Source organism: Cibotium barometz, chromosome 31, assembly GCF_041138505.1.
Source record: "Cibotium barometz isolate CiBa-2024 chromosome 31, ASM4113850v1, whole genome shotgun sequence".
Lineage (NCBI taxonomy): Eukaryota > Viridiplantae > Streptophyta > Polypodiopsida > Cyatheales > Cibotiaceae > Cibotium > Cibotium barometz.
The window spans coordinates 34,599,864-34,627,119 of NC_141076.1; the positions used below are offsets into that span (position 1 = coordinate 34,599,864).

Consider the following 27,256-nt stretch of genomic DNA (forward strand, 5'->3'; position numbering starts at 1 on the left):
GACTCCTCCCATCCTGCATAGACAAGAGGGGCTTGGTGTGTGTGTCTTACAGACAACAGGGGATACTCACTTAGATCTGGGCGTGTTTGTTTGACTCTTAGCGAGGAAGCTCAATCACGGACACCTGTGTCCTCACATGTATCTCCTGTTAGAGAGGAAACAGAAGCGCATAATTCTCTTGTTCATGAGGAAGAAGCGCTTGTGTTGGAGAACGAAATTGGCTCAATGAGCTCACCTCCTCCAACTCACACGGAGATGCCTGAATCTAGTACTGGTCAAAGGGAGACCCATAGAAGGCTTCTTGGAAAATCTATTGAATTGGGATTGCTTGGTGATGTATTCACTAAGTTTTTTGTGCAACGCAATTCCTCTACCCCATTGGTCCCTTTATGCAGGCTGATTCCAAATGAAGCCATCCGTACAGTTTCTAGCCAACTTGATTCGTGATTCCTTTGACTGCCACGGCTATGTTGAAGCATCTCCTCCTTTTTTAGTTTCACTTACACGTCCCGGAAGCTCTATGCATTTCGCGGTCACACAAATAGACTTGCAAGAATGGGGACCATACTGGGTGGTACAACATGACAGATTTGAGGATGAAATCAGAGGAACTGATTTGAGGATCAAATCAGAGGAACTGAGTGGGAGGATCTAAGTGCTAAGAAGTTTCTTGTTTGGGATAGCAATCATCGTGTGAAGGCATGGATGTCTCGAATGTGCGAAGCTATGTTCTTTTGAATGCCATAGAGTGATTTTATGCAACATTAAAAGTAATATATTGTAATATCTTTATTTTGTTTTCTCTAGCTTGGTCTCATAGCCCCTCATGCCATGTCCAGGTTAAATGTCAATTTTTGGTGGTAGACAAGAAGCAAGAAGGAGAATTGCTATTGGCTTTGCAATCTCAAAATGAGTAAGTGATCTCTCTCTACTTAATTACGGACATTGTGAAGTCATTGTGAAGTTCTTGGCTCATTGTGACTCTTTACAACAGATTGGTGCGCACTAGTGTTACACCCACATTGTCACATGAGATCTTCATGTTTCAACGATTTGAAATGGCGGACAAATCTTTCATATTGGACTACCTTGGTGAAGACGTAAGGAGGTGGGCTTTAATGGAGCTTAGTTTGGAGCGACGAAGTGGAGAGCAATGGTACAATGCTCCAGCTACAATCTTGGCACAGTTTGTGTGGAAGGTAGTGTTTGCATTTCCCATCTTTTATTAATAAACGGATTATCAATGTTTTTTAATCGTGTGAGTGATAATGAGTCCTTTTCGTTATACGTAGACATCGTTTGAAAATGCGGTGAAGCAAGCTATATCATGCATTGATAGACATGCCATGGGGTTGCAAGAATATGAGACAAAATGTGAGAAAGCCAGACGTGTTGTAGAGCAAACATTTCGAGATAAAGCGTACAAGATGCTCATAATTGCAAACCCATCCAATGGTGATGCATTCTTTCAACTCGTATATAACTATGATTGGTCTAAGAAGAGATTGGTTGCTCTGACCAAAGAAAAGCTCTACACAGTCGCCATATCTCGGATTTCATCTCAAAGGTATGTCACATGTCAATTAACCTCCCTTAACATAAACTAACCTTAACATCTAATCTCTTATGGCTTTGGTATGATGCTGAAATAGGAAGACGGAATTGCTTCAAATGCTTATGACCGGGAGGGCGAAGGACAAGGTAATTTCGAAGATGTTTGGGGATAACAAAAAGACGTTGCTGCATATGAAGAAAGAGTTGTATTGGGAAGAGCTAATAGGGGAGGCGGACTCTATTTTGGAGGGTTTATTGGTATATGATGATGTTATCTACACCCCACCATTTATGCAATGGGTAAAAGAGGAGCGATCGAAACACATACCATGGGTCTTCCATGAGGTGTGGGCAAAGATTGAAAAAGTGAAGGAAGGCCAAAAGCAACATGAGGTGGAGAATGCCGCAAAGAGGGTTGTCTACAGGTATATATTTTCTAATGCCATTCTATTTTTACAGAAAATATATATACGCATTAAAAAAATATTTTAGTGCTATTTGTTTTATTTTGGATATGTAGGTGGGTCCAGCTACTCATTGGCCGAGGTCTAATGGACGAAGAGACGGAAGCAATCAAAGAATGGGCAGATCCAAATTCCTCGGAAACAATGTACCCGAAGGAATGGGTTGAGAGAGGGATTTCTGATTGGGAATATAAGAGATGTCCTTGCTGAAAATACATATACGCATTAAAAAAATATTTTAGTGCCATTTGTTTTATTTTGGATATGTAGGTGGATCCAGCTACTCATTGGCCGAGGTCTAATAGACGAAGAGATGGAAGCAATCAAAGAATGGATAGATCCAAATTCCTCGGAAACAATGTACCCGAAGGGATGGGTTGAGAGAGGGGTTTCTGATTGGGAATATAAGAGATGTCCTTGGTGGTTGGACTATCCTCTAAATCATGTGCCTCCAAGTGAGGAGCTCCTAGAAAAAGGTACTTTTTTGCTTTCTACTGAATTATATGCATGTAAATGTATATGTATATGTATATGTAAACCTTCCTACCTATACAAATACATACCTATGCATACATATAAATATATATAAACTATCCATATGCATATACATATTAGATACATATACATACATATATATACATATACAAATATATATGTAAACATATATGTACATATACATATGCATACATAAATGAATTCCTACATACATACACTAAATTATATACTGAATTCCTACATACATACAAAGTTCATGTTACATTTAAGATTTGGCATGTTAGATTTTAAAGAAACATTGTTAAGTTTTGAAGTTTATTTTGGGATTTTTAAAGGATTAAAAATCCCAAAATAAACTTCAAAACTTAACAATGTTTCTTTAAAATCTAACATGCCAAATCTTAAATGTAACATGAACTTTGTATGTATGTAGGAATTCAGTATATAATTTAGTGTATGTATGTAGGAATTCATTTATGTATGCATATGTATATGTACATATATGTTTACATATATATTTGTATATGTATATATATGTATGTATATGTATCTAATATGTATATGCATATGGATAGTTTATATATATTTATATGTATGCATAGGTATGTATTTGTATAGGTAGGAAGGTTTACATATACATATACATATACATTTACATGCATATAATTCAGTAGAAAGCAAAAAAGTACCTTTTTCTAGGAGCTCCTCACTTGGAGGCACATGATTTAGAGGATATTCCAACCACCAAGGACATCTCTTATATTCCCAATCAGAAACCCCTCTCTCAACCCATCCCTTCGGGTACATTGTTTCCGAGGAATTTGGATCTGCCCATTCTTTGATTGCTTCCATCTCTTCGTCCATTAGACCTCGGCCAATGAGTAGCTGGACCCACCTACATATCCAAAATAAAACAAATAGCACTAAAATATTTTTTTAATGCGTATATGTATTTTCTGCAAAAATAGAATGGCATTAGAAGATATATACCTGTAGACAACCCTCTTTGCGGCATTCTCCACCTCATGTTGCTTTTGGCCTTCCTTCACTTTTCCAATCTTTGCCCACACCTCATGGAAGACCCATGGTATGTGTTTCGATCGCTCCTCTTTCACCCATTGCATAAATGGTGGGGTGTAGATAACATCATCATATACCAATAAACCCTCCAAAATAGAGTCCGCCTCCCCTATTAGCTCTTCCCAATACAACTCTTTCTTCATATGCAGCAACGTCTTTTTGTTATCCCCAAACATCTCCGAAATTACCTTGTCCTTCGCCCTCCCAGTCATAAGCATTTGAAGCAATTCCGTCTTCCTATTTCAGCATCATACCAAAGCCATAAGAGATTAGATGTTAAGGTTAGTTTATGTTAAGCGAGATTTATTGACATGTGACATACCTTTGAGATGAAATCCGAGATATGGTGACTGTGTAGAGCTTTTCTTTGGTCAGAGCAACCAATCCCTTCTTAGACCAATCATAGTTATATACGAGTTGAAAGAATGCATCACCATTGGATGGGTTTGCAATTATGAGCATCTTGTACGCTCTATCTCGAAATGTTTGCTCTACAACACGTCTGGCTTTCTCACATTTTGTCTCATATTCTTGCAACCCCATGGCATGTCTATCAATGCATGATATAGCTTGCTTCACCGCATTTTCAAACGATGTCTACGTATAACGAAAAGGACTCATTATCACTCACACGATTAAAAAACATTGATAATCCGTTTATTAATAAAAGATGGGAAATGCAAACACTACCTTCCACACAAGCTGTGCCAAGATTGTAGCTGGAGCATTGTACCATTGCTCTCCACTTCGTCGCTCCAAACTAAGCTCCATTAAAGCCCACCTCCTTACGTCTTCACCAAGGTAGTCCAATATGGATGATTTGTCCGCCATTCCAAATCGTTGAAACATGAAGATCTCATGTGACAATGTGGGTGTAACACTAGTGCGCACCAATCTGTTGTAAAGAGTCACAATGAGCCAAGAACTTCACAATGACTTCACAATGTCCGTAATTCAGTAGAGAGAGATCACTTACTCATTTTGAGATTGCAAAGCCAATAGCAATTCTCCTTCTTGCTTCTTGTCCACAACCAAAAATTGACATTTGACCCGGACATGGCGTGAGGGGCTATGAGACCAAGCTAGAGAAAACAAAATAAAGATATTACAATATATTACTTTTAATGTTGCATAAAATCACTCTATGGCATTCAAAAGAACATAGCTTCGCGCACTCGAGACATCCATGTCTTCACACGATGATTGCCATCCCAAACAAGAAACTTCTTACCACTTAGATCCTCCCACTGAGTTCCTCTGATTTCATCCTCAAATCTGTCATGTTGTACCACCCAGTATGGTCCCCATTCTTGCAAGTCTATTTGTGTGACCGCGAAATACATAGAGCTTCCGGGACGTGTAAGTGAAACTAAAAAAGGAGGAGATGCTTCGACATAGCCATGGCAGTCAAAGGAATCATGAAACACCTCAAGTTGGCTAGAAACTGTACGGATGGCTTCATTTGGAATCAGCCTGCATAAAGGGACCAATGGGGTAGAGGAATTGCGTTGCACAAAAAACTTAGTGAATACATCACCAAGCAATCCCAATTCAATAGATTTTCCAAGCCTTCTATGGGTCTCCCCTTGACCAGTACTAGATTCAGGCATCTCCGTGTGAGTTGGAGGAGGTGAGCTCATTGAGTCAATTTCATTCTCCAACACAAGCGCTTCTTCCTCATGAACAAGAGAATTATGCGCTTCTGTTTCCTCTCTAACAGGAGATACATGTGAGGACACAGGTGTCCGTGATTGAGCTTTCTCGCTAAGAGTCAAACAAACACGCCTAGATCTAAGTGAGTATCCCCTGTTGTCTGTAAGACACACACACCAAGCCCAAGTAAGTATATCTAAAAACATAAAAACACAATCTCAGTAGAATCTTGGCTATTCACATCATATACCTTTCTTAGTCTTTGCCTGTTTTTTTCTTGCTTTTCTTGGAGCCATCTCTCTCTCTTTTACCTTGAATATGAGTAGCAAACACTTTGAGCTAAATGACAGACAGGAGACGAAAGGTCAGTACATCTCTCTCAAGCCACGGCGGTTGGCTGTGGGGGCCCCTCAGGGGGATGGGGGGGGATGGGAGGAGTCCCTCAGGGGGATGGGGGGGGATGGGAGAAGTCCCTCAGGGGGCTGAAAGGGGCAGTACAGGCCTGGACTGGCCGGAGCAACGGGGGGCAAGGGGGGGATGTGCAGGATGTGCAAGCCCCCGGCAGAGCCGGGAGCAGCGCAGACCTGCCCTCGGCTCTGACGGGGGCCTGGACTGGCCGAAGCAACGGGAGGCAAGGGGGGAGATGTGCAGGATGTGCAGGCCCCCGGCAGAGGACTGGCCGGAGCAACGGGGAGCAAGGGAGGGATCAGGCCCCCGGCAGAGCCGGGGGCCTGCACATCCCCCCCCTTGCCCCTCGTTGCTCTGCTGGGGGCTTGGACTGGCCGGAGCAACGGGGGGCAAGGGGGGAGATGTGCAGGATGTGCAGGCCCCCGGCAGAGCCGGGGGCCTGGACTAGCCGGAGCAATGGGGGGCAAGGGGGGAATCACCAGGATGTGCAGGCCTCCGACAGAGCCGGGGGCAGGTCTGCGCTAGACCTGCCCCCGGCTCTGCCAGGGCCTGCACATCCTGCACATCCCCCCCCTTGTCCCCCGTTGCTCTACCGGGGGCCTGGACTAGCCGGAGCAACGGGGGGCAAGGGGGGAGATGTGCAGGATGTGCAGGCCCCCGGCAGAGCCGGGGGATGCACCCGGCTTTGCCGGGGGCCTGGACTGGCCGGAGCAACGGGGGGCAAGGGGGGGATCGCACCTGCCTGGAGGTAGACCCTGGCCGCCTGCTCCAACAGCTTGTTCTTCAGCTCCACCTGCGACACGTCACACCACAGCTACTCCGGCGTCTGGCCCTTGCTTTCACTAAGCAAATCCCGCAAGCTCGTGTAGTGAAAGATTCCCCCGCCCTCGCCCTCCACCTCCACCGCCGCCGCTGCCGCCACCGCCTCCTCACCATCGCCGCCATTCTTATCAACTTGCACATCCTGCACATCTCCCCCCTTGCCCCCCATTGCTCCGACCAATCCAGGCCCCCGACAGAGCCGGGGGATGGTCCAGAGCCGGGGGTGTGGACTAGCCGGAGCAACGGGGGGCAAGGGGGGGATCACACCTGCCTCGAGGTAGGACCTGGCCGCCCGCAAGCTCGTGTAGTGAAAGATCCCCCCGCCCTCACCCTCCACCTCTACCTTCATCTCCACCTCTACCGCCGCCGCCTCCTCCCCCTCAGCATCGCCGCCGCCCCTCTCAGCCCCCCTGAGGGACTCCTCCCATCCCCCTCAGGCCGGCCATGGCGGCTGGCTGTGGGGACCCCTCAGGGGGATGGGAACCACACAGATGTCGTCTCCAAAAGCAGCTCAGAACAGCAGGAGGAAATCTGGAGTGCTTACCTTCTTGGCCCAAGCTCAGAACTGGAGGAGAAGATCAAGATCTGTTGCCCCAAGCTTCGCAGAGGTGGTCTCTATAGCCAGAGAAGATGGAGAAAACAGAAACAAAAGCCTAAGAAAAAATAAGCAAGCCCATGCAGGAAAGAAGTGTTCCTTTCTAAGGAGATTGTATTAAAGTTCGCCACCTCCCTCCACATCCCTCCTTGTCAGCAAATCTCTCCACCTCTCTCTAGATTCTGTCTTCCTTTTCTCTCTCTGGTCTTGGTCTCTCTCTCTTTTTCTCTCTTATTCAAACTCAATAAATAAATAGGGCCTATAGACAGTTACATACAAAAAACTAATATAAAAAGATACATATAATACTTGGAACCAATAAATGTATAATTTAAAACATACATATAATAAATTAATATAAAAAGATACATATTTAACTTAGAATTTTTATATATATTTTTTATATATATTTGTATATTTTTTATAAAAAAATTTGTCATGACCATTCTCAATCGTGATTGCTCCACCTTGTTTTATCATTTCAGCCGCCTTACCTGACAATGATTGATTCGGCCTAGATACCTGATCTTCTATTTTTGTTTTGTAAAGTCCACCTGTTCCTTCGTTTTTTTATTTTCATTTCACATTTTCGTCTCTCCTGTCCTTTCTGCATCTTCGTATTGCCTTCCCTATGGAGCACACTGTGACCTTTGAGTGGGAGCTTGTTGGCTGCAACAAAAAATCTCAAACTTTAATACTTCTCCACCAGACCACGCTTGTCAGTCATGGATATCTACAAGGGTTTCTGCCTTCATCACACGCCCTTTCTGGAGTGAAAGCTACTAGGACCAATGGAAGCCTACAGGAAATCATCGCTCATTATGACATGGAGGGCAATAAAAACTACCTTGTGGATATTACTCGAAGTAAAACATATATGCTACAATGTAGTCCTCTCTATGCTGCTGATAGTCTTGATTCTAGTGCTAATGACATTGCCCAAGATGTCCGACATTTGGAGACCTCAGTGGAGAAAGAATTAGGGACACAAAACACCCATGTTCATATCTCGAGCTCCTCCTCTGAGAGTGACTTGAATGGCTCAGCAACTGTTTTGCAACCAGGTGAAGGCACAAGCAATCCAAAAGGTTCTAAGCACAATATCTCTGAAGATGAATGTATTGCTTCAGAGAGTATACTTTCAGTTCTTCGTAAGAAGGAGCAACCTTCTCTTCTACGTTCATTGCTGGAAAAAGTTACTCGAGTCATCCAAGTCCAGGAGGTGCCAAGACATTATGATGGTGATACCATCCTAGAGTTTCCACCAACATATGGCAAAATAGGAAATATGGATGGAATGGAGCAAAAATATGATGGTCACTTATGGACACGTCCAGTAACATCAAACATGTCTGTAAGTAAGCTTTCGCTCCCCCCCTGCTCGCGCCGCCGCCTGCACGCACACCCTCCTCCCCGCCCTCGCGACTGTTTCCCCCCGCCTGCCCCGTCCTCTCCGCCCTCGCGTCTACTCCTCCCGCCTGGTCTTCTCGCGCCCCCCGCCCCTTCTCTTTCGCGCCCGCCGCCCCCTGCTCCGTCTCCTTCGCGCCCCCTCTGCTCTTCCCCTTCCTCCGCGACCCACCCCCTCCGCCTGCCTCCGCCCCCCCTCTCCCCCCCCCCTTTCGCGTTTCCTCCGCCCCCCCTGCCCTTTCGCCACCTCTGCCTTACGCACCTCCCCCACCCCTTTTCACGTTTCCCTCCGCCCCCCTCTGTTTTCAGCCCCTTCCCCTCTGTCTCCCCCCCCTCTGTTTTCAGCCCCTTCCCCTCTGTCTCCCCCCCCTCTGTCTCCCCCCTCCCCCTCTATCTTCCGCCTTTCCCCCTCCGCCCCTCCCTGCTCCGCCTTTTGTGCAGTTTTTGGGGGGGGATGGATCGATCAGAGAGTGGAGTTTTTGGGGCTCCCGAACCAGTGTTTTATATGCAGGCAGGTCAGCCACATGGCAAAGGCCTGCCCTCGCAGGAGACCCCGACCTTCACCGCAGCAGCAAGCCCCCGATGGCCCGCCCACAGATGCGGCTCGGCAGGCAGCCTCCGGGACACCTGCTCAGCCCACAGAGACCTCGGAGTGGCAACCTGGACAGGAGCGCCGTAGAGGGAGACACCCACAGTCGCATGCTTAGAGACCGATGCAGCAGCAACCACAGTCTCAGCATCACTGGGTTCCAGTGAGGAACAGCTTTGCTCCCCTCCAGGAGGAGACCCCAGCGCAGACTGAGGATCAGGAGATGCCAGCACCCCCTCCTTCGCCCCCGTCCCCCCCTCCCGCCTCGCTTCCACCTTCGCCTCCTCCCGCTCCCGTTTTGTCCGCGACCCCCCTCCCCCCCCCCCTCCCCCTTCGCTCGCCTCAGCTCCCAGGGAGGCCCTGGCAGCACCCTGGCGCTCACCTGCAGTCCGGCGGGCGCTGAGCACCGTCCTTGCAGAGGAGACCTACCATGCCGATTCGGGCTTCACGGATATCCTCTATCCGCAGTCGGCTGAGTAGTCTCGACACTAGACAGCGCTCGGAGGCTTTTGACTACTCCACACGGCTTTTTGGAGCGGAGGGCCCCCATGAGCTAGCACCCATCAGAGTTCATGTGGTGATACCTCCGGCCCGAGGGGAGGAGGCACTTGATTCAGCGGTGGCCTTCTCCTTCCCTCTCTGTGGCCCTAGCGACCGGGAGTGGACTCTGGATCTCGCTCTTAGCATTTTGAAGACTCAGGCAGTTGAGTTTTCTCACCATGTGAGCGATCTGGAGATGACAGACGTGATAGGCCGGCTCTTGGAGTTGGCTCATTTCTTTGATACCGGGAGTGTGGATGCCTCCGGGATTCGACATTTGGTGGTTCGCATAGTGGCAGACCTAGCACGCGACCCTGGTTATGTATGCATACACGAGGTTGCTCTCTCTAAGCGGGAGGCAATCGCCATGGGACACAGCCACCACTGGCGCCTCATCCGAGATTCCTGCAGCACACCGGGTGGGCAGATTCGTAGCCGCTCGGATGGGGACTATTCTCCATCCAAGCCGCTTGCGAAGGCCTGCCGTATGGCTGAGACAGCCTCCACCTCAGCAGGTCATCCATGAGGATCATCCCATGGAATGTACAGGGCCTTGGCGGCGCACGCTATGTACGTTATCGTGGTTGCTTGAGGCAGGAGCTTCAGAGATGCCTGGTTGGGGGCAGTATTGATATTCTGATGATGCACGAGCACCATTTGAGTGAGAGCAAGATTCGGAGATATGGTTCGGTGATGCCTGGTAGATGGGACACATTTTGGTCTGCAGGGTTTGGCCCCTTGGGTGGGCAGGGAGGAGTATGTATGGTCACTGCGGATGTATGGCGGCAGGCCATTGTGGAAAGTCCAACTCGGAGGTAGCTTTAACTGCATAGACACCTCATTAATCTTTTTCCGGATGGGAAAAGGTCCGAAGCTCCTAAAAGACAACTTTGGGCATCGCTTGCCCACCTGCTTCAATCTTTGCTTCATTATCCGAAGATAAACCCAATCTCCTTCCGAAAACTTCATATCCCTTCGGTCTTTATTAGCCTGTCGAGTGTAGGCCTCTTGCGCTTTAGCCAATCTGTCCTTTACTGACTCTAAAATCTCCTAGTAAGACTCCGTCACTCTATTCGCCTCTAGTACTGAAGACAAAGTCCTGGTTAACAACGACTGGAAAGGTCTTCCAAACGCTGCCTCATATGGAGTCCTGCCAATAGCTGAAGAAAGAGTCATTCAAAACAGCTTGAACTAAAGGCAAATACGATTCCCACTTACCTTGCTGATCGTGGACATAACACTTCAACACATCAAAGGCCAACTGGTTGTATATCTCTCCCTCGCCATACGTCTGTGGGTGGAATGCACTGGAAAAATTCAACTTAGTACCAAAATTATCAAACAATGCCCTCCAAAAATGACTGGTAAACTTGGCATCTCGGTCTGACACTATGGTTCTAGGAATCTCGCCAATTGGGTACCAATGCCGAATGAACAACTGGGCAACATCCTCGGCGGTCACATTGGCCCTGCAAGGAATAAGCATAACAAATTTGCTAAACCTATCAACAATAGTTAAGCACTGCGTATTACGCTTACTCGGACTCGGAGCTTTCTCATACTGTAATATGCGGAAGCTTCGGAGAAAGATCGGTAACTTCAAAAACTCAGGATTCAACACTCTTTTCGCGACGGAAATTAACGCACAAACTTGAAAGGAGAAGTGCAGAAAATAGAGAGAGAGAGAGAGGGAGAGATGGAGAGGACACAGTATTGGGTCCCAATTACCCTCTATAGGGCCCCCACCACGGATGGTGTATTTGCTTTATTAGAATGATGAGAAAACTGAAAGAAAATACAGCAATCTTAGACCTTTTCTTGGCTGGGAATACCCTGCCCTTGACCTGAATCCTTCACCCCTTTTTGCGTTAGCAAACCCTTGGCTGTCTTGGCCCCTTGGATTGCTTGAGCACTTGGTGAATGATGAGATGGTGAATGGGATTGTGGCCTCCACTATTTATACTTCCCCATCAGGAGCAGTCGGCTGGTTTATTTTTCCTCCACGACCTATTTTAATAACATTTAATGCTGAAAATGCCACGCTTTCACACTGGACTGTCCTGGCTGCCTCTGTGGGCTGCTGTCCAGCCCAGCGCAGGCTGCTGGGCAGCACCTGGGCACTGGCCGCCTGCAGTCCATGGGCTAGCCAACTGGCTGGGCTGGCCCAAAAGCCAATCGGCTGCTTGGCCAAGCCCTCTTGGGCTGGCCGACAGCCTGCCCAGCCCCTCCTTGGGCTGGTGGGCAAGTCTTGGGGCTGCTTGGCCCCCCTTGGGGTGGCCCATAGCCTTCCCCGCGTCCAAACCTGCTGCATACCTATATCTACACAGCTGTCTGATATCTGGTGGCAGACCAAACATACAGAACAACTGACATCATTCCAGAGGGAGACTCACAGCGCGGACTGGCACTGTTTCATGTGCGGGACAGTGCACACCTGACCTTGGACTCATGTGCAGGACAATGCACACCTGACCTCGGACGACTGAGATGGATCCCTGGCTCTGACTCGTCCCGGACTGGGCTCACATGGGACCAGTTCACCATCCCAGGTCCTGCACCTTCTGTATAGAAATGTCTACGTGGCATCCAAGGGCGAGATGCACGTGACATCCCCTTCTGCTTAACTTGACGGAAGCTGCATAGCCTCCAAATAATCCGTCAATAACGCCGGATAGTCTTCGAAAAACTCTTTGTCGAGCCATACCGCTTCATGAGTTCCTCGGTCCTGAAACTTCGTGAGGAACTGTCGTATTCTTCGGCCTGAGCCATGCTTGAAACGGTGCAGAAGGATCTGTTCTAGAACCATTACTTCTGCTTCATCAACAATGTCTGGTTCCGCTTCGTCTTTGACCTCTGAAGGGGGTGGACCTGCATATGGCTTTAACCAACTGACATGAAATACATCGTGCATAGTCCAACTCGGAGGTGCATAGACACCTCATTAATCTTTTTCCGGATGATGGGAAAAGATCCGAAGCTCCTGAAAGACAACTTTGGGCATCGCTTGCCCACCTGCTTCAATCTTTGCTTCATTATCCGAAGATAAACCCAATCTCCTTCCGAAAACTTCATATCCCTTCGGTCTTTATTGGCCTGTCGAGTGTAGGCCTCTTGCGCTTTAGCCAATCTGTCCTTTACTGACTCTAAAATCTCCTAGTAAGACTCCGTCACTCTGTTCGCCTCTGGTACTGAAGACGAAGTCCTGGTTAACGGGCGACTGGAAAGGTCTTCCAAACGCTGCCTCATATGGAGTCCTGCCAAAAGCTGAAGAAAAAGAGTCATTCAAAACAGCTTGAACTAAAGGCAAATACGATTCCCACTTACCTTGCTGATCGTGGACATAACACTTCAGCACATCAAAGGCCAACTGGTTGTATATCTCTGTCTGGCCATGCGTCTGTGGGTGGAATGCACTGGAAAAATTCAACTTAGTACCAAAATTATCAAGCAATGTCCTCCAAAAATGACTGGTAAACTTGGCATCTCGGTCTGACACTATGGTTCTAGGAATCCCGCCAATTGGGTACCAATGCCGAATGAACAACTGGGCAACATCCTCGGCGGTCACATTGGCCCTGCAACAAGGAATAAGCATAACAAATTTGCTAAACCTATCAACAATAGTTAAGCACTGCGTATTACGCTTACTCGGACTCGGAGCTTTCTCATACTGTAATATGCGGAAGCTTCGGAGAAAGATCGGTAACTTCAAAAACTCAAGAGAAGTGCGGAAAATAGAGAGAGAGAGAGGGAGAGATGGAGAGGACACAGTATTGGGTCCCAATTACCCTTTATAGGGCCCCCACCACGGATGGTGTATTTGCTTTATTAGAATGATGAGAAAACTGAAAGAAAATACAGCAATCTTGGACCTTTTCTTGGCTGGGAATACCCTGCCCTTGACCTGAATCCTTCACCCCTTTGCGTTAGCAAACCCTTGGCTGTCTTGGCCCCTTGGATTGCTTGATCACTTGGTGAATGATGAGATGGTGAATGGGATTGTACCCTCCACTATTTATACTTCCCCATCAGGAGCAGTCGGCTGGTTTACTTTTCCTCCACGACCTGTTTTAATAACATTTAATGCTGAAAATGCCACGCTTTCACACTGGACTGTCCTGGCTGCCTCTGTGGGCTGCTGTCCAGTCCAGCGCAGGCTGCTGGGCAGCACCTGGGCACTGGCCGCCTGCAGTCCAGGCTGCCCTATGGGCTAGCCAACTGGCTGGGCTAGCCCAAAAGCCAGTCGGCTGCTTGGCCAAGCCCTCTTGGGCTGGCCGACAGCCTGCCCAGCCCCTCCTTGGGCTGGTGGGCAAGTCTTGGGGCTGCTTGGCCCCCCTTGGGGTGGCCCATAGCCTTCCCCGCGTCCAAACCTGCTGCATACCTATATCTACACAGCTGTCTGATATCTGGTGGCAGACCAAACATACAGAGCAACTGACATCATTCCAGAGGGAGACTCACAGCGCGGACTGGCACTGTTTCAGGTGCAGGACAGTGCACACCTGACCTTGGACTCATGTGCAGGACAATGCACACCTGACCTCGGACGACTGAGATGGATCCCTGGCTCTGACTCGTCCCGGACTGGGCTCACATGGGACCAGTTCACCATCCCAGGTCCTGCACCTTCTGTACAGAAATGTCTACGTGGCATCCATGTGCGGGATGCACGTGACATCCCCTTCTACTTAACTCGACAGAAGCTGCATAGCCTCCAAATAATCCGTCAATAATGCCGGATAGTCTTCGAAAAACTCTTTGTCGAGCCATACAGCTTCATGAGTTCCCAGGTGACAGAGCCTGGAAGCCTCTGGCTCCAAGAACTCGAACAATGTGTCAAAGCTTACTCCAGATCAGAAAGCGGAGGCAGGCAAGACAGGTGGCAAGTTGAGTGCTGAGGAGCTTTCTCAGTACAAGAAAGAAAATACAGCAATCTTGGACCTTTTCTTGGCTGGGAATACCTTGCCCTTGACCTGAATCCTTCATCCCTTTGCGTTAGCAAACCCTTGGCTGTCTTGGCCCCTTTTATTGCTTGAGCACTTGGTGAATGATGAGATGGTGAATGGGATTGTGGCCTCCACTATTTATACTTCCCCATCAGGAACCGTCGGCTGTTTTACTTTTCCTCCACGACCTGTTTTAATAGCATTTAATGCTGAAAATGCCACGCTTTCACACTGGACTGTCTTGGCTGCCTCTGTGGGCTGCTGTCCAGCCCAGCGCAGGCTGCTGGGCAGCACCTGGGCACTGGCCGCCTGCAGCCATGGGCTAGCCAACTGGCTGGGCTGGCCCAAAAGCCAGTCGGCTGCTTGGCCAAGCCCTCTTGGGCTGGCCGACAGCCTGCCCAGCCCCTCCTTGGGCTGGTGGGCAAGTTCTGGGGTTGCTTGGCCCCACTTGGGGTGGCCCATAGCCTTCCCCGCGTCCAAACCTGCTGCATACCTATATCTACACAGCTGTCTGATATCTGGTGGCAGACCAAACATACAGAACAACTGACATCAATCCAGAGGGAGACTCACAGCGCGGACTGGCACTGTTTCATGTGCAGGACAGTGCACACCTGACCTTGGACTCATGTGCAGGACAATGCACACCTGACCTCGGACGACTGAGATGGATCCTTGGCTGACTCGTCCCGGACTGGGCTCACATGGGACCAGTTCACCATCCCAGGTCCTGCACCTTCTGTACAGAAATGTCTACGTGGCATCCAAGTGCGGGATGCGCGTGACAAGACATCTTTAAGATAGGATTCCGCACACGGTATTGCCATTAGGAGTTTCTCGTGTTACCTTTTGGGCACACAAATGCTCCTGCTACTTTCCAACAGATGATGAATGATCTCTTTAGAGATTATTTAGGGAAATTCATGGTTGTATTTCTAGATGATATCTTGATATACAGTCGTACTCTAGAGGAGCACGTCAAACATCTCCACATCGTCTTGAGGATTTTAAGATGGGACAAAATGTGAGTTCTTCAAAAGAGCGCTCATCTATCTAGGATATCGGATTTCTCGAGCTGGGATGAGCATAGATCTTGAGCGGATACAAAAGGTTTTGGATTGGCCAATTCCTCAGACTGTGAGGCAACTTAAGGTGAAGGAAGCACCTGTATTGGCCTTGCCGGATCCTAGCAGACCATTTGTGGTCGAGACAGATACTAGTGATTTCACGATACCCGCAGCATTGTTCCAAGATGAAAGACCTGTGGCATTTAAAAGCAAGAAGCTTGACGATACCCAATTCAAATGGCACACTTAGGAGAAAGAGCTGTATGCGATTATACATGCTCTAAAAACTTGGTGATGTTATCTTTATGGAACCAAGTTTGTTGTGCTGACCGACCATGAGTCGATCAAGTACATCTGTGATAGACCTGAGTTGAGGGGGAGGAAAGCACGGTGGACTGAGCTGGTGCAAGATTTCGATATGGAGATAAAGTATCAAAAGGGTAGCCTGAATAGATGTGTGGTGGCAATACATGAATGAACCTTTTAAAGGGGGGTCTCAAGGACCTTGTACTAATGTTTATACATAACTCAAGAGGTGAACTCTTTGAGCTTCATCGAGATTAGAGTTGATTTTTATGACTCTCTCAGAGGCTTGTGAGACCGACACTCATTTTAGCCGGCATTGGCAGCAGGTCTAGGCAAGGATCTCCATAGATTTAGATCGACACTCAGGATTCATGCCATCCGTTAGTGTTGTAGGTGGTCAGTTCCTTATTCAGAATGAATTGCACTTCCGGAATGAGAAGGTTTGTGTACCAGATAACACTAAGATTAGGAAGAGGATCCTGTATGAATGTCATGACGCTCCTGCAACGGGTCATCCAAGGGTACAACGAACCAGTAAAACGGACGTTTTACTAGCTTATATTCAGGACTATGTGGTAAAGTATCGTCAATGTCAAGTGAATAAGGCTGAATGCCTTAGGGCTGGAGGTATGTTATATCCTCTAGAGATCCCAAGAGGTAAATAGGAGAGTATTTCCATAGACTTCATTGTAGGTTTGCCACGGACCAGCAGAGGGCATGAATCACAACGCTATCTGGTTGGTGGTAGACAAATTGACGAAGATGGCACGATTTTTACCTACAAAAGTGACAGTGAAGGCAACCAAATTGGCGCAACAGAAGGATCGCAAGGAAAACCAACACAAAGTGATGTACCACATGGTGGGAAGGAGAATCTGGTTAGCCACCAAAACCCAGCCTGCCACAAAGAGTCTAGTTGTACTCCAATGCAAGAGCTTTTGTTGAATAATCAAGAGAAGAGGGACTATCTTCTGATATCAATGCAAGAGCTTTTTCTTGAATAACCAAGAGAAGAGGGACTATCTTCTGATATCAATGCCTTTCTATCACCCAAGGGAGTGCCCCATCCATTGAAACGCCTCCATTGTCGCCATGTCGGAGTGGGAGTAATTCCCAGTTAAGCAAGGCAAAACTCCTCAATTGCAACTGTGAAATGCAAGTTCCCCGCTATGCCTGCAAGGTATACTCCCATGTCATCCACAAACATTTGAGTCCAAAAGCCGGTGGCCTGAGGCCTTATAAACTTGTATCCTGAACCCCGAGGTGGTTCACGATCTCCACCACAAAAAAGAAGAGGAAGAGGCCAAGGGTAGCCCTATCAAACTAAGCGGTACATGCTTAGCACTCTCCCCTAGCATTCTGGATGCCAAGGAGTACAGAGCTGACACTCCTAAGTCCCCTCACCCAAGCAATTGAAAATAGGATAAGGATCATATAGTGCCCTCCAGGTACACCTACTCTACACAGTCATAGGCCTTCTCGAAGTCTAGCAAAAGTAACACCAACTCTTGGTAATGGGTCCATGCTAGTGTTTCCACCTCTCAAAATGTTATCCAAGATGCTCCTACCCCAAATGAAGCCAGTCTGGCTACCATGCATCATGTTTGGAAGAAAAGGTTGGAGGAGGCGTCAATTGATGGCTCCGGTAAGGATTTTGTAAGTTGTTCCTATCAGGGTGCCAGGTCTCCAAAAAGCCCTCACCCTTGAACACATTTCACTCAAAGAAGGCCACAGGCATTCCCAGGATATGATTACGTTCAGCAACGCATGAACACAAGCACTAGGTCCCAATGGCCATCTACAACCCTAGGTGTAAGAAACCTTAGAAGGGAAACACAGAAACATCAAAGGGGGGAAGCTTCATCCATAAAGTAAAAAACATTCTGAGCATCCAGAAGGTGGAGTCTAGAGCAAAAAGTTCTGAATTCCTCGACAGGTTAGAAACACGTTCCAAACAACCAGTGGCCTGCACAGGATATTCATTCATTGTATCCCATGACAATTCTGCACTATGGATATAGCTACATTTCAATTAATTCTTTTTTTCCATGAAATAAGAATGATTAACATATTCTAGAGCTTGATGGGGACCAAACTTTTTTAAATTTCAAAATATTGCACAGGACTCCAAAATAGATGAAGCACCACAAAATAGGCAAGCTCACTACCTCCAACGGCTGCTCCAATGAGAGCGACTGCTTCAATAGCAAATATTACATACATGACTTCCGGATTAGTTGCAAATAATCCTGTTGATGCTTCACCCACATCTTGCAAAGCAAAAGCCTGTTTTGCACCTGTCAAAACAAGTGCAGCAAGTGATGCAAAGCATGCTGTTGATTTCAACCTTGTCGAGCCCTGCAAAGAAAAAAAAAGAGGAAGAAAGTCGCACTAAATAAGCTTTGAGAGAACAAGAAGGAAACACAAAGAGGTCATGTACATTGAGGCTAGTTACACAAATTGGGATGGGTGGGGAGTTGGATGCGCAATCATCATGCATGGGCCACCTAAATGGACTTTTTCTCTAAAAAGGCAAACCTGTAAACCACTATCAAGCGCCTTTTGTGCTTCACTTGTTGAAAGGGCTAGAAATGTAGTGGCTGAAAACGAGAACCCTAGCTATGTGCACGTTGAATGTCATGTGAATGTGACAAGTCCTCTAACTTGGTTTGTTGCACCACATAATACAATGGCAAGTGATTTGACAAAAGCAATTTATCTCTCTGAGATTTATTTGTTGCTCTGAATCGTTTCAGACAGCAGCAAAATCCAGATCATTCACAACAGTGCCCCCCCCCCCCCCCCCCTCTCCCCCTCCCTCTTTTGCCTGCCAGGTATTTGCTTTCCTGATATGAAAATGAGAAAGTACAAACAAAATCTGGCTGAAAACTGAAGAAATACCTCACCGTGCTGTGTGTGCATATGCAGAGACCGGGAACTGAACAACTTATCTGCCTCTTCTCCTACAGCTCCAACAACTGTGTTTTGAGGCCCTCAAGAATTTGTCTTCTTTGCTGCTGCTCCAGGGCTAGATCTGGGCTCCATAAGACTACTTCTGAGGGCTGAAAAGGTGCTCTGGGGGTTGAGAGTGGAGAATGATGAAGAAAATGAGGGAACTTGAGGGCCTAGTTATAGGAAAAACTCCCCCCTACTACTGCTTGTTGGTCTGCCCTAAGCCCTTGAAAAATATCACAAATGTCATTAAACGCATGCAAACTAGTCCTAATAAAAGGTGCCCAACCTTATTAGGACACATGTCCAGGGATAGTCTGAACACACTTAAGTTGCCCAAAAGTGGTCAAAAACTGCCCCAAACCTGTCCATACTTCTCCAACTTTCAGTAAAACTGATTTTGCCCTAACACTCGTGATACTGTGTTCGCCCAAAACTCGTCAAAAACTGCCCCAAACCTGTTCATACTTCTCCAACTTGATTATATACTGATTTTGCCAAAACACTCGTGTCCATCTGTTGCTCTATTGTTCCCGGATAGGCAGCTTGCCTTTGGACACTGATTATCCCTTCAAATTTATGCCACTAACCCTGTGAAAACCCTATTTTTACTGTCTCTCAATCACCTTGTCCTTTTATCAATAGGGCTCGCAATGGCCAACATCTCTCCTAATCTATCCTGTGCATGGCCTCAGGAATCATGGCACATGCATCTGACGCCTGCTGATCCATATGACATACAAACTTCTTCAGAGGCTTACAGCACTCAACAAGGGTGCATAATTCATCACTAGCATTCTACAGACAAGAATCTCGCCCGTGCAATCTTCAGCCTTGCTGCCTTGGGAAACAGCCACCGATATGCGATCTCGGTTGTACTGACAAGAAATATCTGTGCAGGGAGGCAAGTGCATCTACGACCATCGCACTGTTGGACAGATGTTGCTCAATAATCTCATAGATGGATGCCTGATGTACAACCACGCGAGGCTGTTGTAGGTGCTGCTTAGAAGGCTACACAACAAAACTGCTTTTGCAATGCAGTTGAAGCTGATTCTATTTGGAAACTCCAAGCTTTCTACGTCACTTACAGTTTGCCCTAATGGAATGACTGACACTGTTTGCCATCTATAATTGCACCAAGTCCCGTAGCAGCTGATGCAGAGCTAGAAAAGGGCTTTTACACTAAAAACACCATAAAAGAGGAACAGCTCAGGTCTGGTCCCTAGTGTAGTATGCTTCTCACAATCTTTCACATGTTTTATCTTGCACCTTCTCACATGCACTCATGCATAGCATGCTTTGCTGTACAGTCGTGTAATTTCTAATTCAGGTATTGAAGAGTCAGATGCTCTCTTGGAAACACTTACCTTTCGATCGCACAAGGAAAGTAAATACAGCCAAGGAAAGCAATCTCACAACACATGCACTAGGTCCCAACAGCAAAAACACCCCACAACCACCCCCCCTTTTTTTTAATGCTGGAATCTTCTAGAGACATTAACCTCTCTGTGCTCTCAATCTTCTCCTCCACGACTGCAACTACCTCTGCTGAGTCTCTCAAGTCCTGCAGCTCCTCTGCGATCTGAGGCTGGATCTGCACTATTTTCCACTGTTAAATATTGCTCAATGGAGGCTGAGGGCTGGGAAAGGGTCTGAATTGCTAACCCCATACAGCAGGTCTGCCTATAAGCCTGCTATAGGAGACCCTCAAACCAGAAAAGACCTAGGACTGCCTACTGCTGCCAAAACCCTTGCAAATGCTTGTCTGTGCTGATTCTGGCCCAAATTTGATATCCATGTTACATCATATGGCTGGCATGACAATTTCATAGGTCTGCTGCCTCCACGCATCACATGCGTGCACTAACCCTAGTGCATTCTTACCTGACTGTCAACTAAATGGCCTAGCCCCTTTACACAATGCAGATACTAGAGAGCCACATCAGTCATGGTGCAGCTTGATGCAAGTGGCACCCCCTCCTACTTATCTTCAAACAAGGTCCTAAGTGCAGTACTTCATGATGGAGTCAAACTCCATTTTCATGGGTGCAATCAGTGTGGGTCAGCTTGCACATTGACAAGGGTTGTTGGCTCCCCAAGTGGTTTCGTTGTGACAAGGGTTGTTGCCTCCCCAAGTGGTTTTGTTGTATGTTTTGTGTTGTGTGCTGTGTGTTGTGTTGGTTTTGTGTTGTCTTTATCTCTACTGTAGAGTAGTGGTTGTGTGCCTTTGAGAAGCGCTTACGAGTAGAAAAAATGACTACAGGCGTGCATATGAGGGTAAGGTCCATCCATCGCTTGCTATTAGGATGGGATTCACAAATAATTAGAGTTGTATTAGCAGATGATAAAGGACGGAAAACAGTATTTTTGCCTGCTCTCAGTAAATTAGGGTTTTGATAGCAGAGAATTATACCTTAAATTTGGTTTAGACAACCCGAATAGAAGCAACATTGCTGTGAGGATTGATTACCTGAGGGGAGCAGCAGGTGATGACACGCACGCGGAGATGCGCACTGTAATTGTGAGCATATCTCGTTAAAGGCGAACGTAAGGCCTTCGTTGGAAGAAGAGGTGAAGGGGTACTTGGCAGGTGTAAGCATGCAGCCATGGAAAATTACACAGATCACAATACTAAAAGCTCTTGTTTTCTTTAATTTCCTTTTTTTTCACCTCTAAGAAGGTAATTCGAAGTATAGACAGTATTTTTGCAAAAGTAATCTTTCTTTAGGATGGCATTCAACTTTTGAAAAATCCGTCTCATCTTAACACTAGAAGGAGAAAAAAAAATGTTGCCTCCAACTTTTCAGAAGATAGTAGTAATTGGATGAAAAATGCCACCTCCAACTTTTCAGAAGATAGTAGTAGAAAAAATGGGTTCAACAGAAGATGGGTTCCCTTTATCCTCTAGCCTGCTCAACTTTTAAAAAATCCACCTCATCTTGACAGGAGAAGGAAGAAGGAAAAATGCCACCTCCAACTTTTCAAAAGATAGTAGTAATTGGATGAAAAATGTCGCCTCCAACTTTTCAAAAGATAGAAGGAAAAATGGGTTCAGGAGAAGATGGGTTCCGTTTATCCTCTAGCCTGCTCAACTTTTCCCCTACAACACATGGTGAGAAGGATTCATATCAAATTCACTCGAAAATGTCTCTCGAATACTAATAGCATTGTGTGCATCCATGAGGATGTGACTTGACTTGTGCATACAGCGTGTGCAAGGGAGGGGGTAGACACCTCTCCTCGGAATGAGAATGGGCGAGCAAGATCAAATCGCCTTTTTCGGGATTCTTCCACTTTAAAATCAGTTATAACCATGGTTTATATATACGTATGTATGCATATATATATGTATATATATGTATACATATATGTGTACACACACACACACACATGTATATGTATGTGTATATACCTACACATATGTATATGTATATATACCTATACATGTGTGAGTGTGTGTGTGTGTGTGTTTGTGTGTGTCTGTGAATAGCCATATATATGTATGTGTACATGTGTGTGTGTGTGTGTGTGCATGCATGTACACACACACACACACATGTATATATATGTGTATATACCTACACATATGTATGTGTATATATACCTGTGTGTGTGTTTGTGTGTGTCTGTGAATAGCCATATATATGTATGTGTACATGTGTGTGTGTGTGCATGTGTGCATGTATATGTGTGTGTGTGTGTGTGTGTGTGTGCATGCGTGCATGTATATGTGTGTGTGTGTGTGTGTAAATATATGTATATGTTAACCCCAAGTTAACTTAGCATCTCTCCGTAACATATGAGAGATAGAATAATAAGTGTCGTGAAATGGCATTATAAATGCTGTAATTATGAGAATGGCTAGCCATGCCCAAGCCTATGTAACTCTTGTAGTCATTTGGTTCATTTCTTTTTAAGTTTTGGGTGTCCAAACGTGAATAAGGGCCAGTTGTATAAATATCACATTCTCATAATGCAAAGACACAATCCCCTTTTGTGCTAATTGAGTCCAGTCTTATCTCCTTACTCTCTTATCCTTATGGTGGTGAGAGAGAGAGAGAGAGAGAGAGAGAGAGAGAGTTGAGAGGAAAGAGTACTTCATTCTTGGTGCATGTTCCTCTTATGCTTGTGTTTATAATTGTGAGAGTAGAGAGAAGTGAGAGTCCTTGTATGGAGAGAGGGCAACCTCTTGGTTAACAGCTTGAGGAAGAAGACAAATGCTTAAAGCTGTGTGATTGGCTAAGAAGAGGGAAAGTTTGGATAAGGTTGTGAGAAAGGAGAAAAAAGAGAAAAAGAAGGGTTGTTTTTTATTATTTTAGCATTTTGAATGGCTGTTTGCATTGTTTAAGAGTTAGAAAAGCAAAAAAAAAACAAAAACAAATCATTTACATCTATACTTGCATGGTAGGAGCTCATTAATCATGTCATGATTATGCAGTGAACACCCATTTTTACATTTTTTTAAAATCTTGAAAAGTTGAAAAAATAAAGAGCCATTGATCCTATTGCTTGTTATTATCACATAAACATCCATGTTGCAAAGGAATAATCTAAAAATTTTGAACTGAAAAAATTAAGGTTTGCACCCCCAAACCGTTGATTTTTTGTCGAAATCTGCAGACTCACATCATCATGATTCTGTAATCTGCAAAATCACGCCTATGATTTTTTGATATTCAAGTTGTCCCACTAACCCCAGGATTACACATTAATTGCAACTTATCTCTAACCAATCAGATTTCCATCTTATCTTATCTTATCCAATCATGATCACGATTCACAAAGATTAGATCAGATTCCATCTTATCTTATCTAATCCAATCATGATCATGGTCTGGACTAAAAATCACACCCATGATTACTGTGCTGATGTCACTAGCCACCATGACACCACGTCATCGATCATGATGACCCAACTTGATAATTTGTTTAGATTGACATCTGAAACAATTACTAGGGACCTCAGGGAACTTATATATACATTGAACTTGTTAGGGTGAAGAACATCACTATGCTTCTGGACCTTATAAAATCACGACCAACTGAGACCTTGAGGGTCATCAAACTAAGCACTCAGGGGTGTTTCTAAGGTCACCTACAAACGATTGAGAGTAAGCATAAATTTTATCGTCTTGATTTCTAGCGTGATTACGCTCATGATTTCAAATCATGTCCATGATTCTACTAAAATCTGGTAATTGCAGATCTGAGCAATTTCAATTGTATGCAAATCAACATTTTTACCAGTTAAAATCTTTTCATGCACTTAAGGTCGGTAAGGCATGTTGGTGATCACATTGCTCCTCTCATAACAGTGCATTTAACCAATCGAGATCCTCCTATTAGAGGAACTTAGGGTCCGTTCGGTCAGACAACGGAAGTAAGCATTGGGGAAGACAGTAGAGGGCAACAATTGATAGAGGCACGATTACAAGGGGAGAGCGATCCTCAACCCATAGTGCGACTTACTTCTAGAATTATAAGGGATTTTATAAGTGCCCAAAGGACAGGTGCAATGTATTTCCCTAGTTCCAGGGAGCTAGAGATTGAGGAAAGAATGAGGGAAGCACAAGCCCAACTCAGAAGGGATTCTCTAAGTGCCAAAAGGATGGGTGCAATGTATTTCCCTACTTTCGAGGAGTAGAGATTGAGGAAAGAATGAGGGAAGCACAAGCCCAACTCAGATGGCTTAAACAAGGATTATATCTCCACAAGGAACTGGTCAAGAGGCATGCCTTTGACATGGCAATGCACGAGGAGGGTTCTTCCAGCCTTAGTGGATTAAGACATGAAGAAGACTTGGTCGCACGAGACAGTGCTAGAGAGATCGAATAGACAATGAAGGAAGGCATGCCACCTCTAGAACCTATTCTCTAAAGTAGTCTCAGGAAGACCTAACCACTCTCGCAGCACCTCTCTCGGGTAATAACAATGACCTATTGAGAGAAACTCGAAGAAAACTTGCACCACCAAGGCAGAAGTAGATGTGATGTTGAGCACCCTAGAGTTCCAAGAGTATATGAAAAGTATGTTATTATTACAGGAGGGGAACCTGGGAGAAGCAGTCTTAGATGATGACGTGAACAAGAATGTGTGTATGCTATGAGCCACCCTAGATCCATGTATTCTAACATGGTATCCAAGCCTCCTAGGGGCTAGGTTCTTTGCAAGTGACTAGCTTAGGTCTGATTTGACTAAGATAGGTAAAAACTCTCTTGGTAATATGTTTTTTTCTTGCTTTCTTATTAGGGTCTAGTCCTTACTACTTGGAGCTTCTTCAATTAGCAAATCAATAAGCAACGTTCATATCTTCTCTTCACTATTAGACAGCTCAAATGAAGGGAGCCAGCACTAAGGGCACCCTCTCCAAGAAGGGGGAAGAAACAATTATGAAGAAAAGAAAGCAGCTAGTCCCAAAGGATGATAAGGCCAAGAAGAGCCAGGCTAGGAAGCAGTGTAAAGCCAAGAAGGACCCGAACAAGCCAAGAAGGACCCGAACAAGCCCAAAAGGGCCCTTAGTGCCTTTGTTGTCTTCCTAGAAGAATTCCGGAAAACCTTCAGTGCTAGCAACCCCAACAACAAATCTGTATCTATTGTTGGCAAGCTTGGAGTGACAAATGGAAATCGATGATTGATGCGGACAAAGATCCTTACGTTGCCAAGGCTGAGAAGAGGAAAGCTGAGTATAAGAAAGCCATGAAAGCTTACAATGCAAATTAGGGACAAGTTGTGGACATTGTCAGGTTGACCCCGTGCAATGACTCAAAGGCCTTTGCAAGAGGGAGGAGAAGGAGGTAAGGAAGCTGGAGAAGTATGCACTAGACAGGGACCCACACTCCTCACCATCAACGCCACTATTGAGAAGATGAAGAGGAGGTTCGATTTTTCCAATGATAGCACGTCAACTATAATAGACAAGATTCTTAAAAATAAAAAATAAGAAAAATCCTAAGGTGATGAAAAAAATGTATGGTGTAAAAAGGAGTGTTCACATGGAGGGCTTACTCGAGTGTGAAATTTTGCATTAACCTCACCAACTCAGCCCTTGTATATCAACACATGTTTCCACAATATCGGAGGCATCTAGTTCTTACATGCATGCACCCCAAGATGTAGTGCCCTAGAAGCGTCATTGCAAAAAGGGTGGCATCATCGGCATCGCGGGAGGAATCTTCCTCAAAATCCTTTTTTTAATTTTATATATGTGTGAATGCTCAGGGGTCAAGATGATGAATGGCTCATGATGATGGAGCCGCATGAGAAAGAGGAAGACCAAGTTAAAGAGTATGATGCTAAAGCAATCATGTAAATGGAGCTCAAGATAAAGACAAATATGGAGCTCGACATGAACATAAATATGAAGATGAAAACCATGAAGCCAATGATGGATGTGTTCAACTGTGTTATTATGTGATGACATGTATGTTTATGTTCGCATGTATTTCATGTTATGTGTATGGCCGCCCCATTATGAGGCATAGCGGCTAATGTCCCCATGTATAATGTCTATGTCAACCTTGGGATTGGGCAACCCTTGGTGAAGATATGCCCATATGTGTGGATGTGATGATGTCTATGTTCACGTCCATGATGTTTATGATGGTGATGTCATGATATGGTGGTATCACAATGTATGGTTGATGTATGCCAACAATGTCATGTTTATATATGTTAATGACATGATATGCTGGTGTCTATGTCATGTATGTTATGCCAACCTCTAAGCTCAGTGTGAGTGAGACAAGTTGCAAATGGGTAGTTATACCAATGTATGTATGTATGTTCATGTTGATGTAATCACCTCTAGCCACCAAATGTAGTTATACCAATGTATGTATGTATGTTCATGTTGATGTAATCACCTCTAGCCACCAAATGATGTAGGGTAAAAAATGTATGTATGCGTCTCCATCTAAGCATGCATTTGGATCAAGCTAATGCAATGAGATTATTGAGTTTGTGCCTTAATCATTGTATCATTGATTAATCTCTAACTTAATCTTATATTAACATTTTCCTAGTCTTTCATTATGGCCTTGATCACTTGCTATGAGCTGCCCTAGATCCATGTATTCTAACATTGTGTGTTGACATGAAGGAGGTGATGACACGAAAAGAAGTAGAACCAGCCAATGAACCTAAAACACCTAGAGGAGTGTGTGAGTACCCAAATGAAAATAGAGAAATTGGAGGCCGAATGCGCCCTATTTTAGGAAAGCGAGAAGAAGTTTGAGAAATGGTTGCAAGCCAGCTTGGCTACCAAAATAGTCTATCCTAGATGAAGCACTATGGGGGAATCAAGATAGTTAAATGTGCCAAAGCCTATGCCAGAACACAACAAGGGTGAGACTGACTCTAAAGAACAATTTGTTGTC

At 45.6% G+C, this 27,256-nt stretch overlaps 1 protein-coding gene across 1 annotated transcript in view; it reads right to left on the reverse strand.

Annotated features, from left to right (window-relative positions):
- FLU (Tetratricopeptide repeat (TPR)-like superfamily protein) overlaps positions 1 to 21,614 on the reverse strand; it is a 48,870-nt gene extending 27,256 nt beyond the window's left edge. The window contains exons 1-7 of the mRNA XM_086825049.1: positions 21,352 to 21,614; positions 18,095 to 18,284; positions 4,570 to 4,675; positions 4,284 to 4,488; positions 3,916 to 4,190; positions 3,504 to 3,830; positions 3,203 to 3,408 (exon numbers count right to left, since the gene is read on the reverse strand). Coding sequence (XP_086681175.1) covers positions 3,203 to 3,408; positions 3,504 to 3,830; positions 3,916 to 4,190; positions 4,284 to 4,488; positions 4,570 to 4,675; positions 18,095 to 18,284; positions 21,352 to 21,489 — 1,447 coding nt within the window. The 5' untranslated portion in view covers positions 21,490 to 21,614. The remainder of the gene's footprint in view (positions 1 to 3,202; positions 3,409 to 3,503; positions 3,831 to 3,915; positions 4,191 to 4,283; positions 4,489 to 4,569; positions 4,676 to 18,094; positions 18,285 to 21,351) is intronic.
- Between the last annotated feature and the right edge of the window lie 5,642 nt (positions 21,615 to 27,256).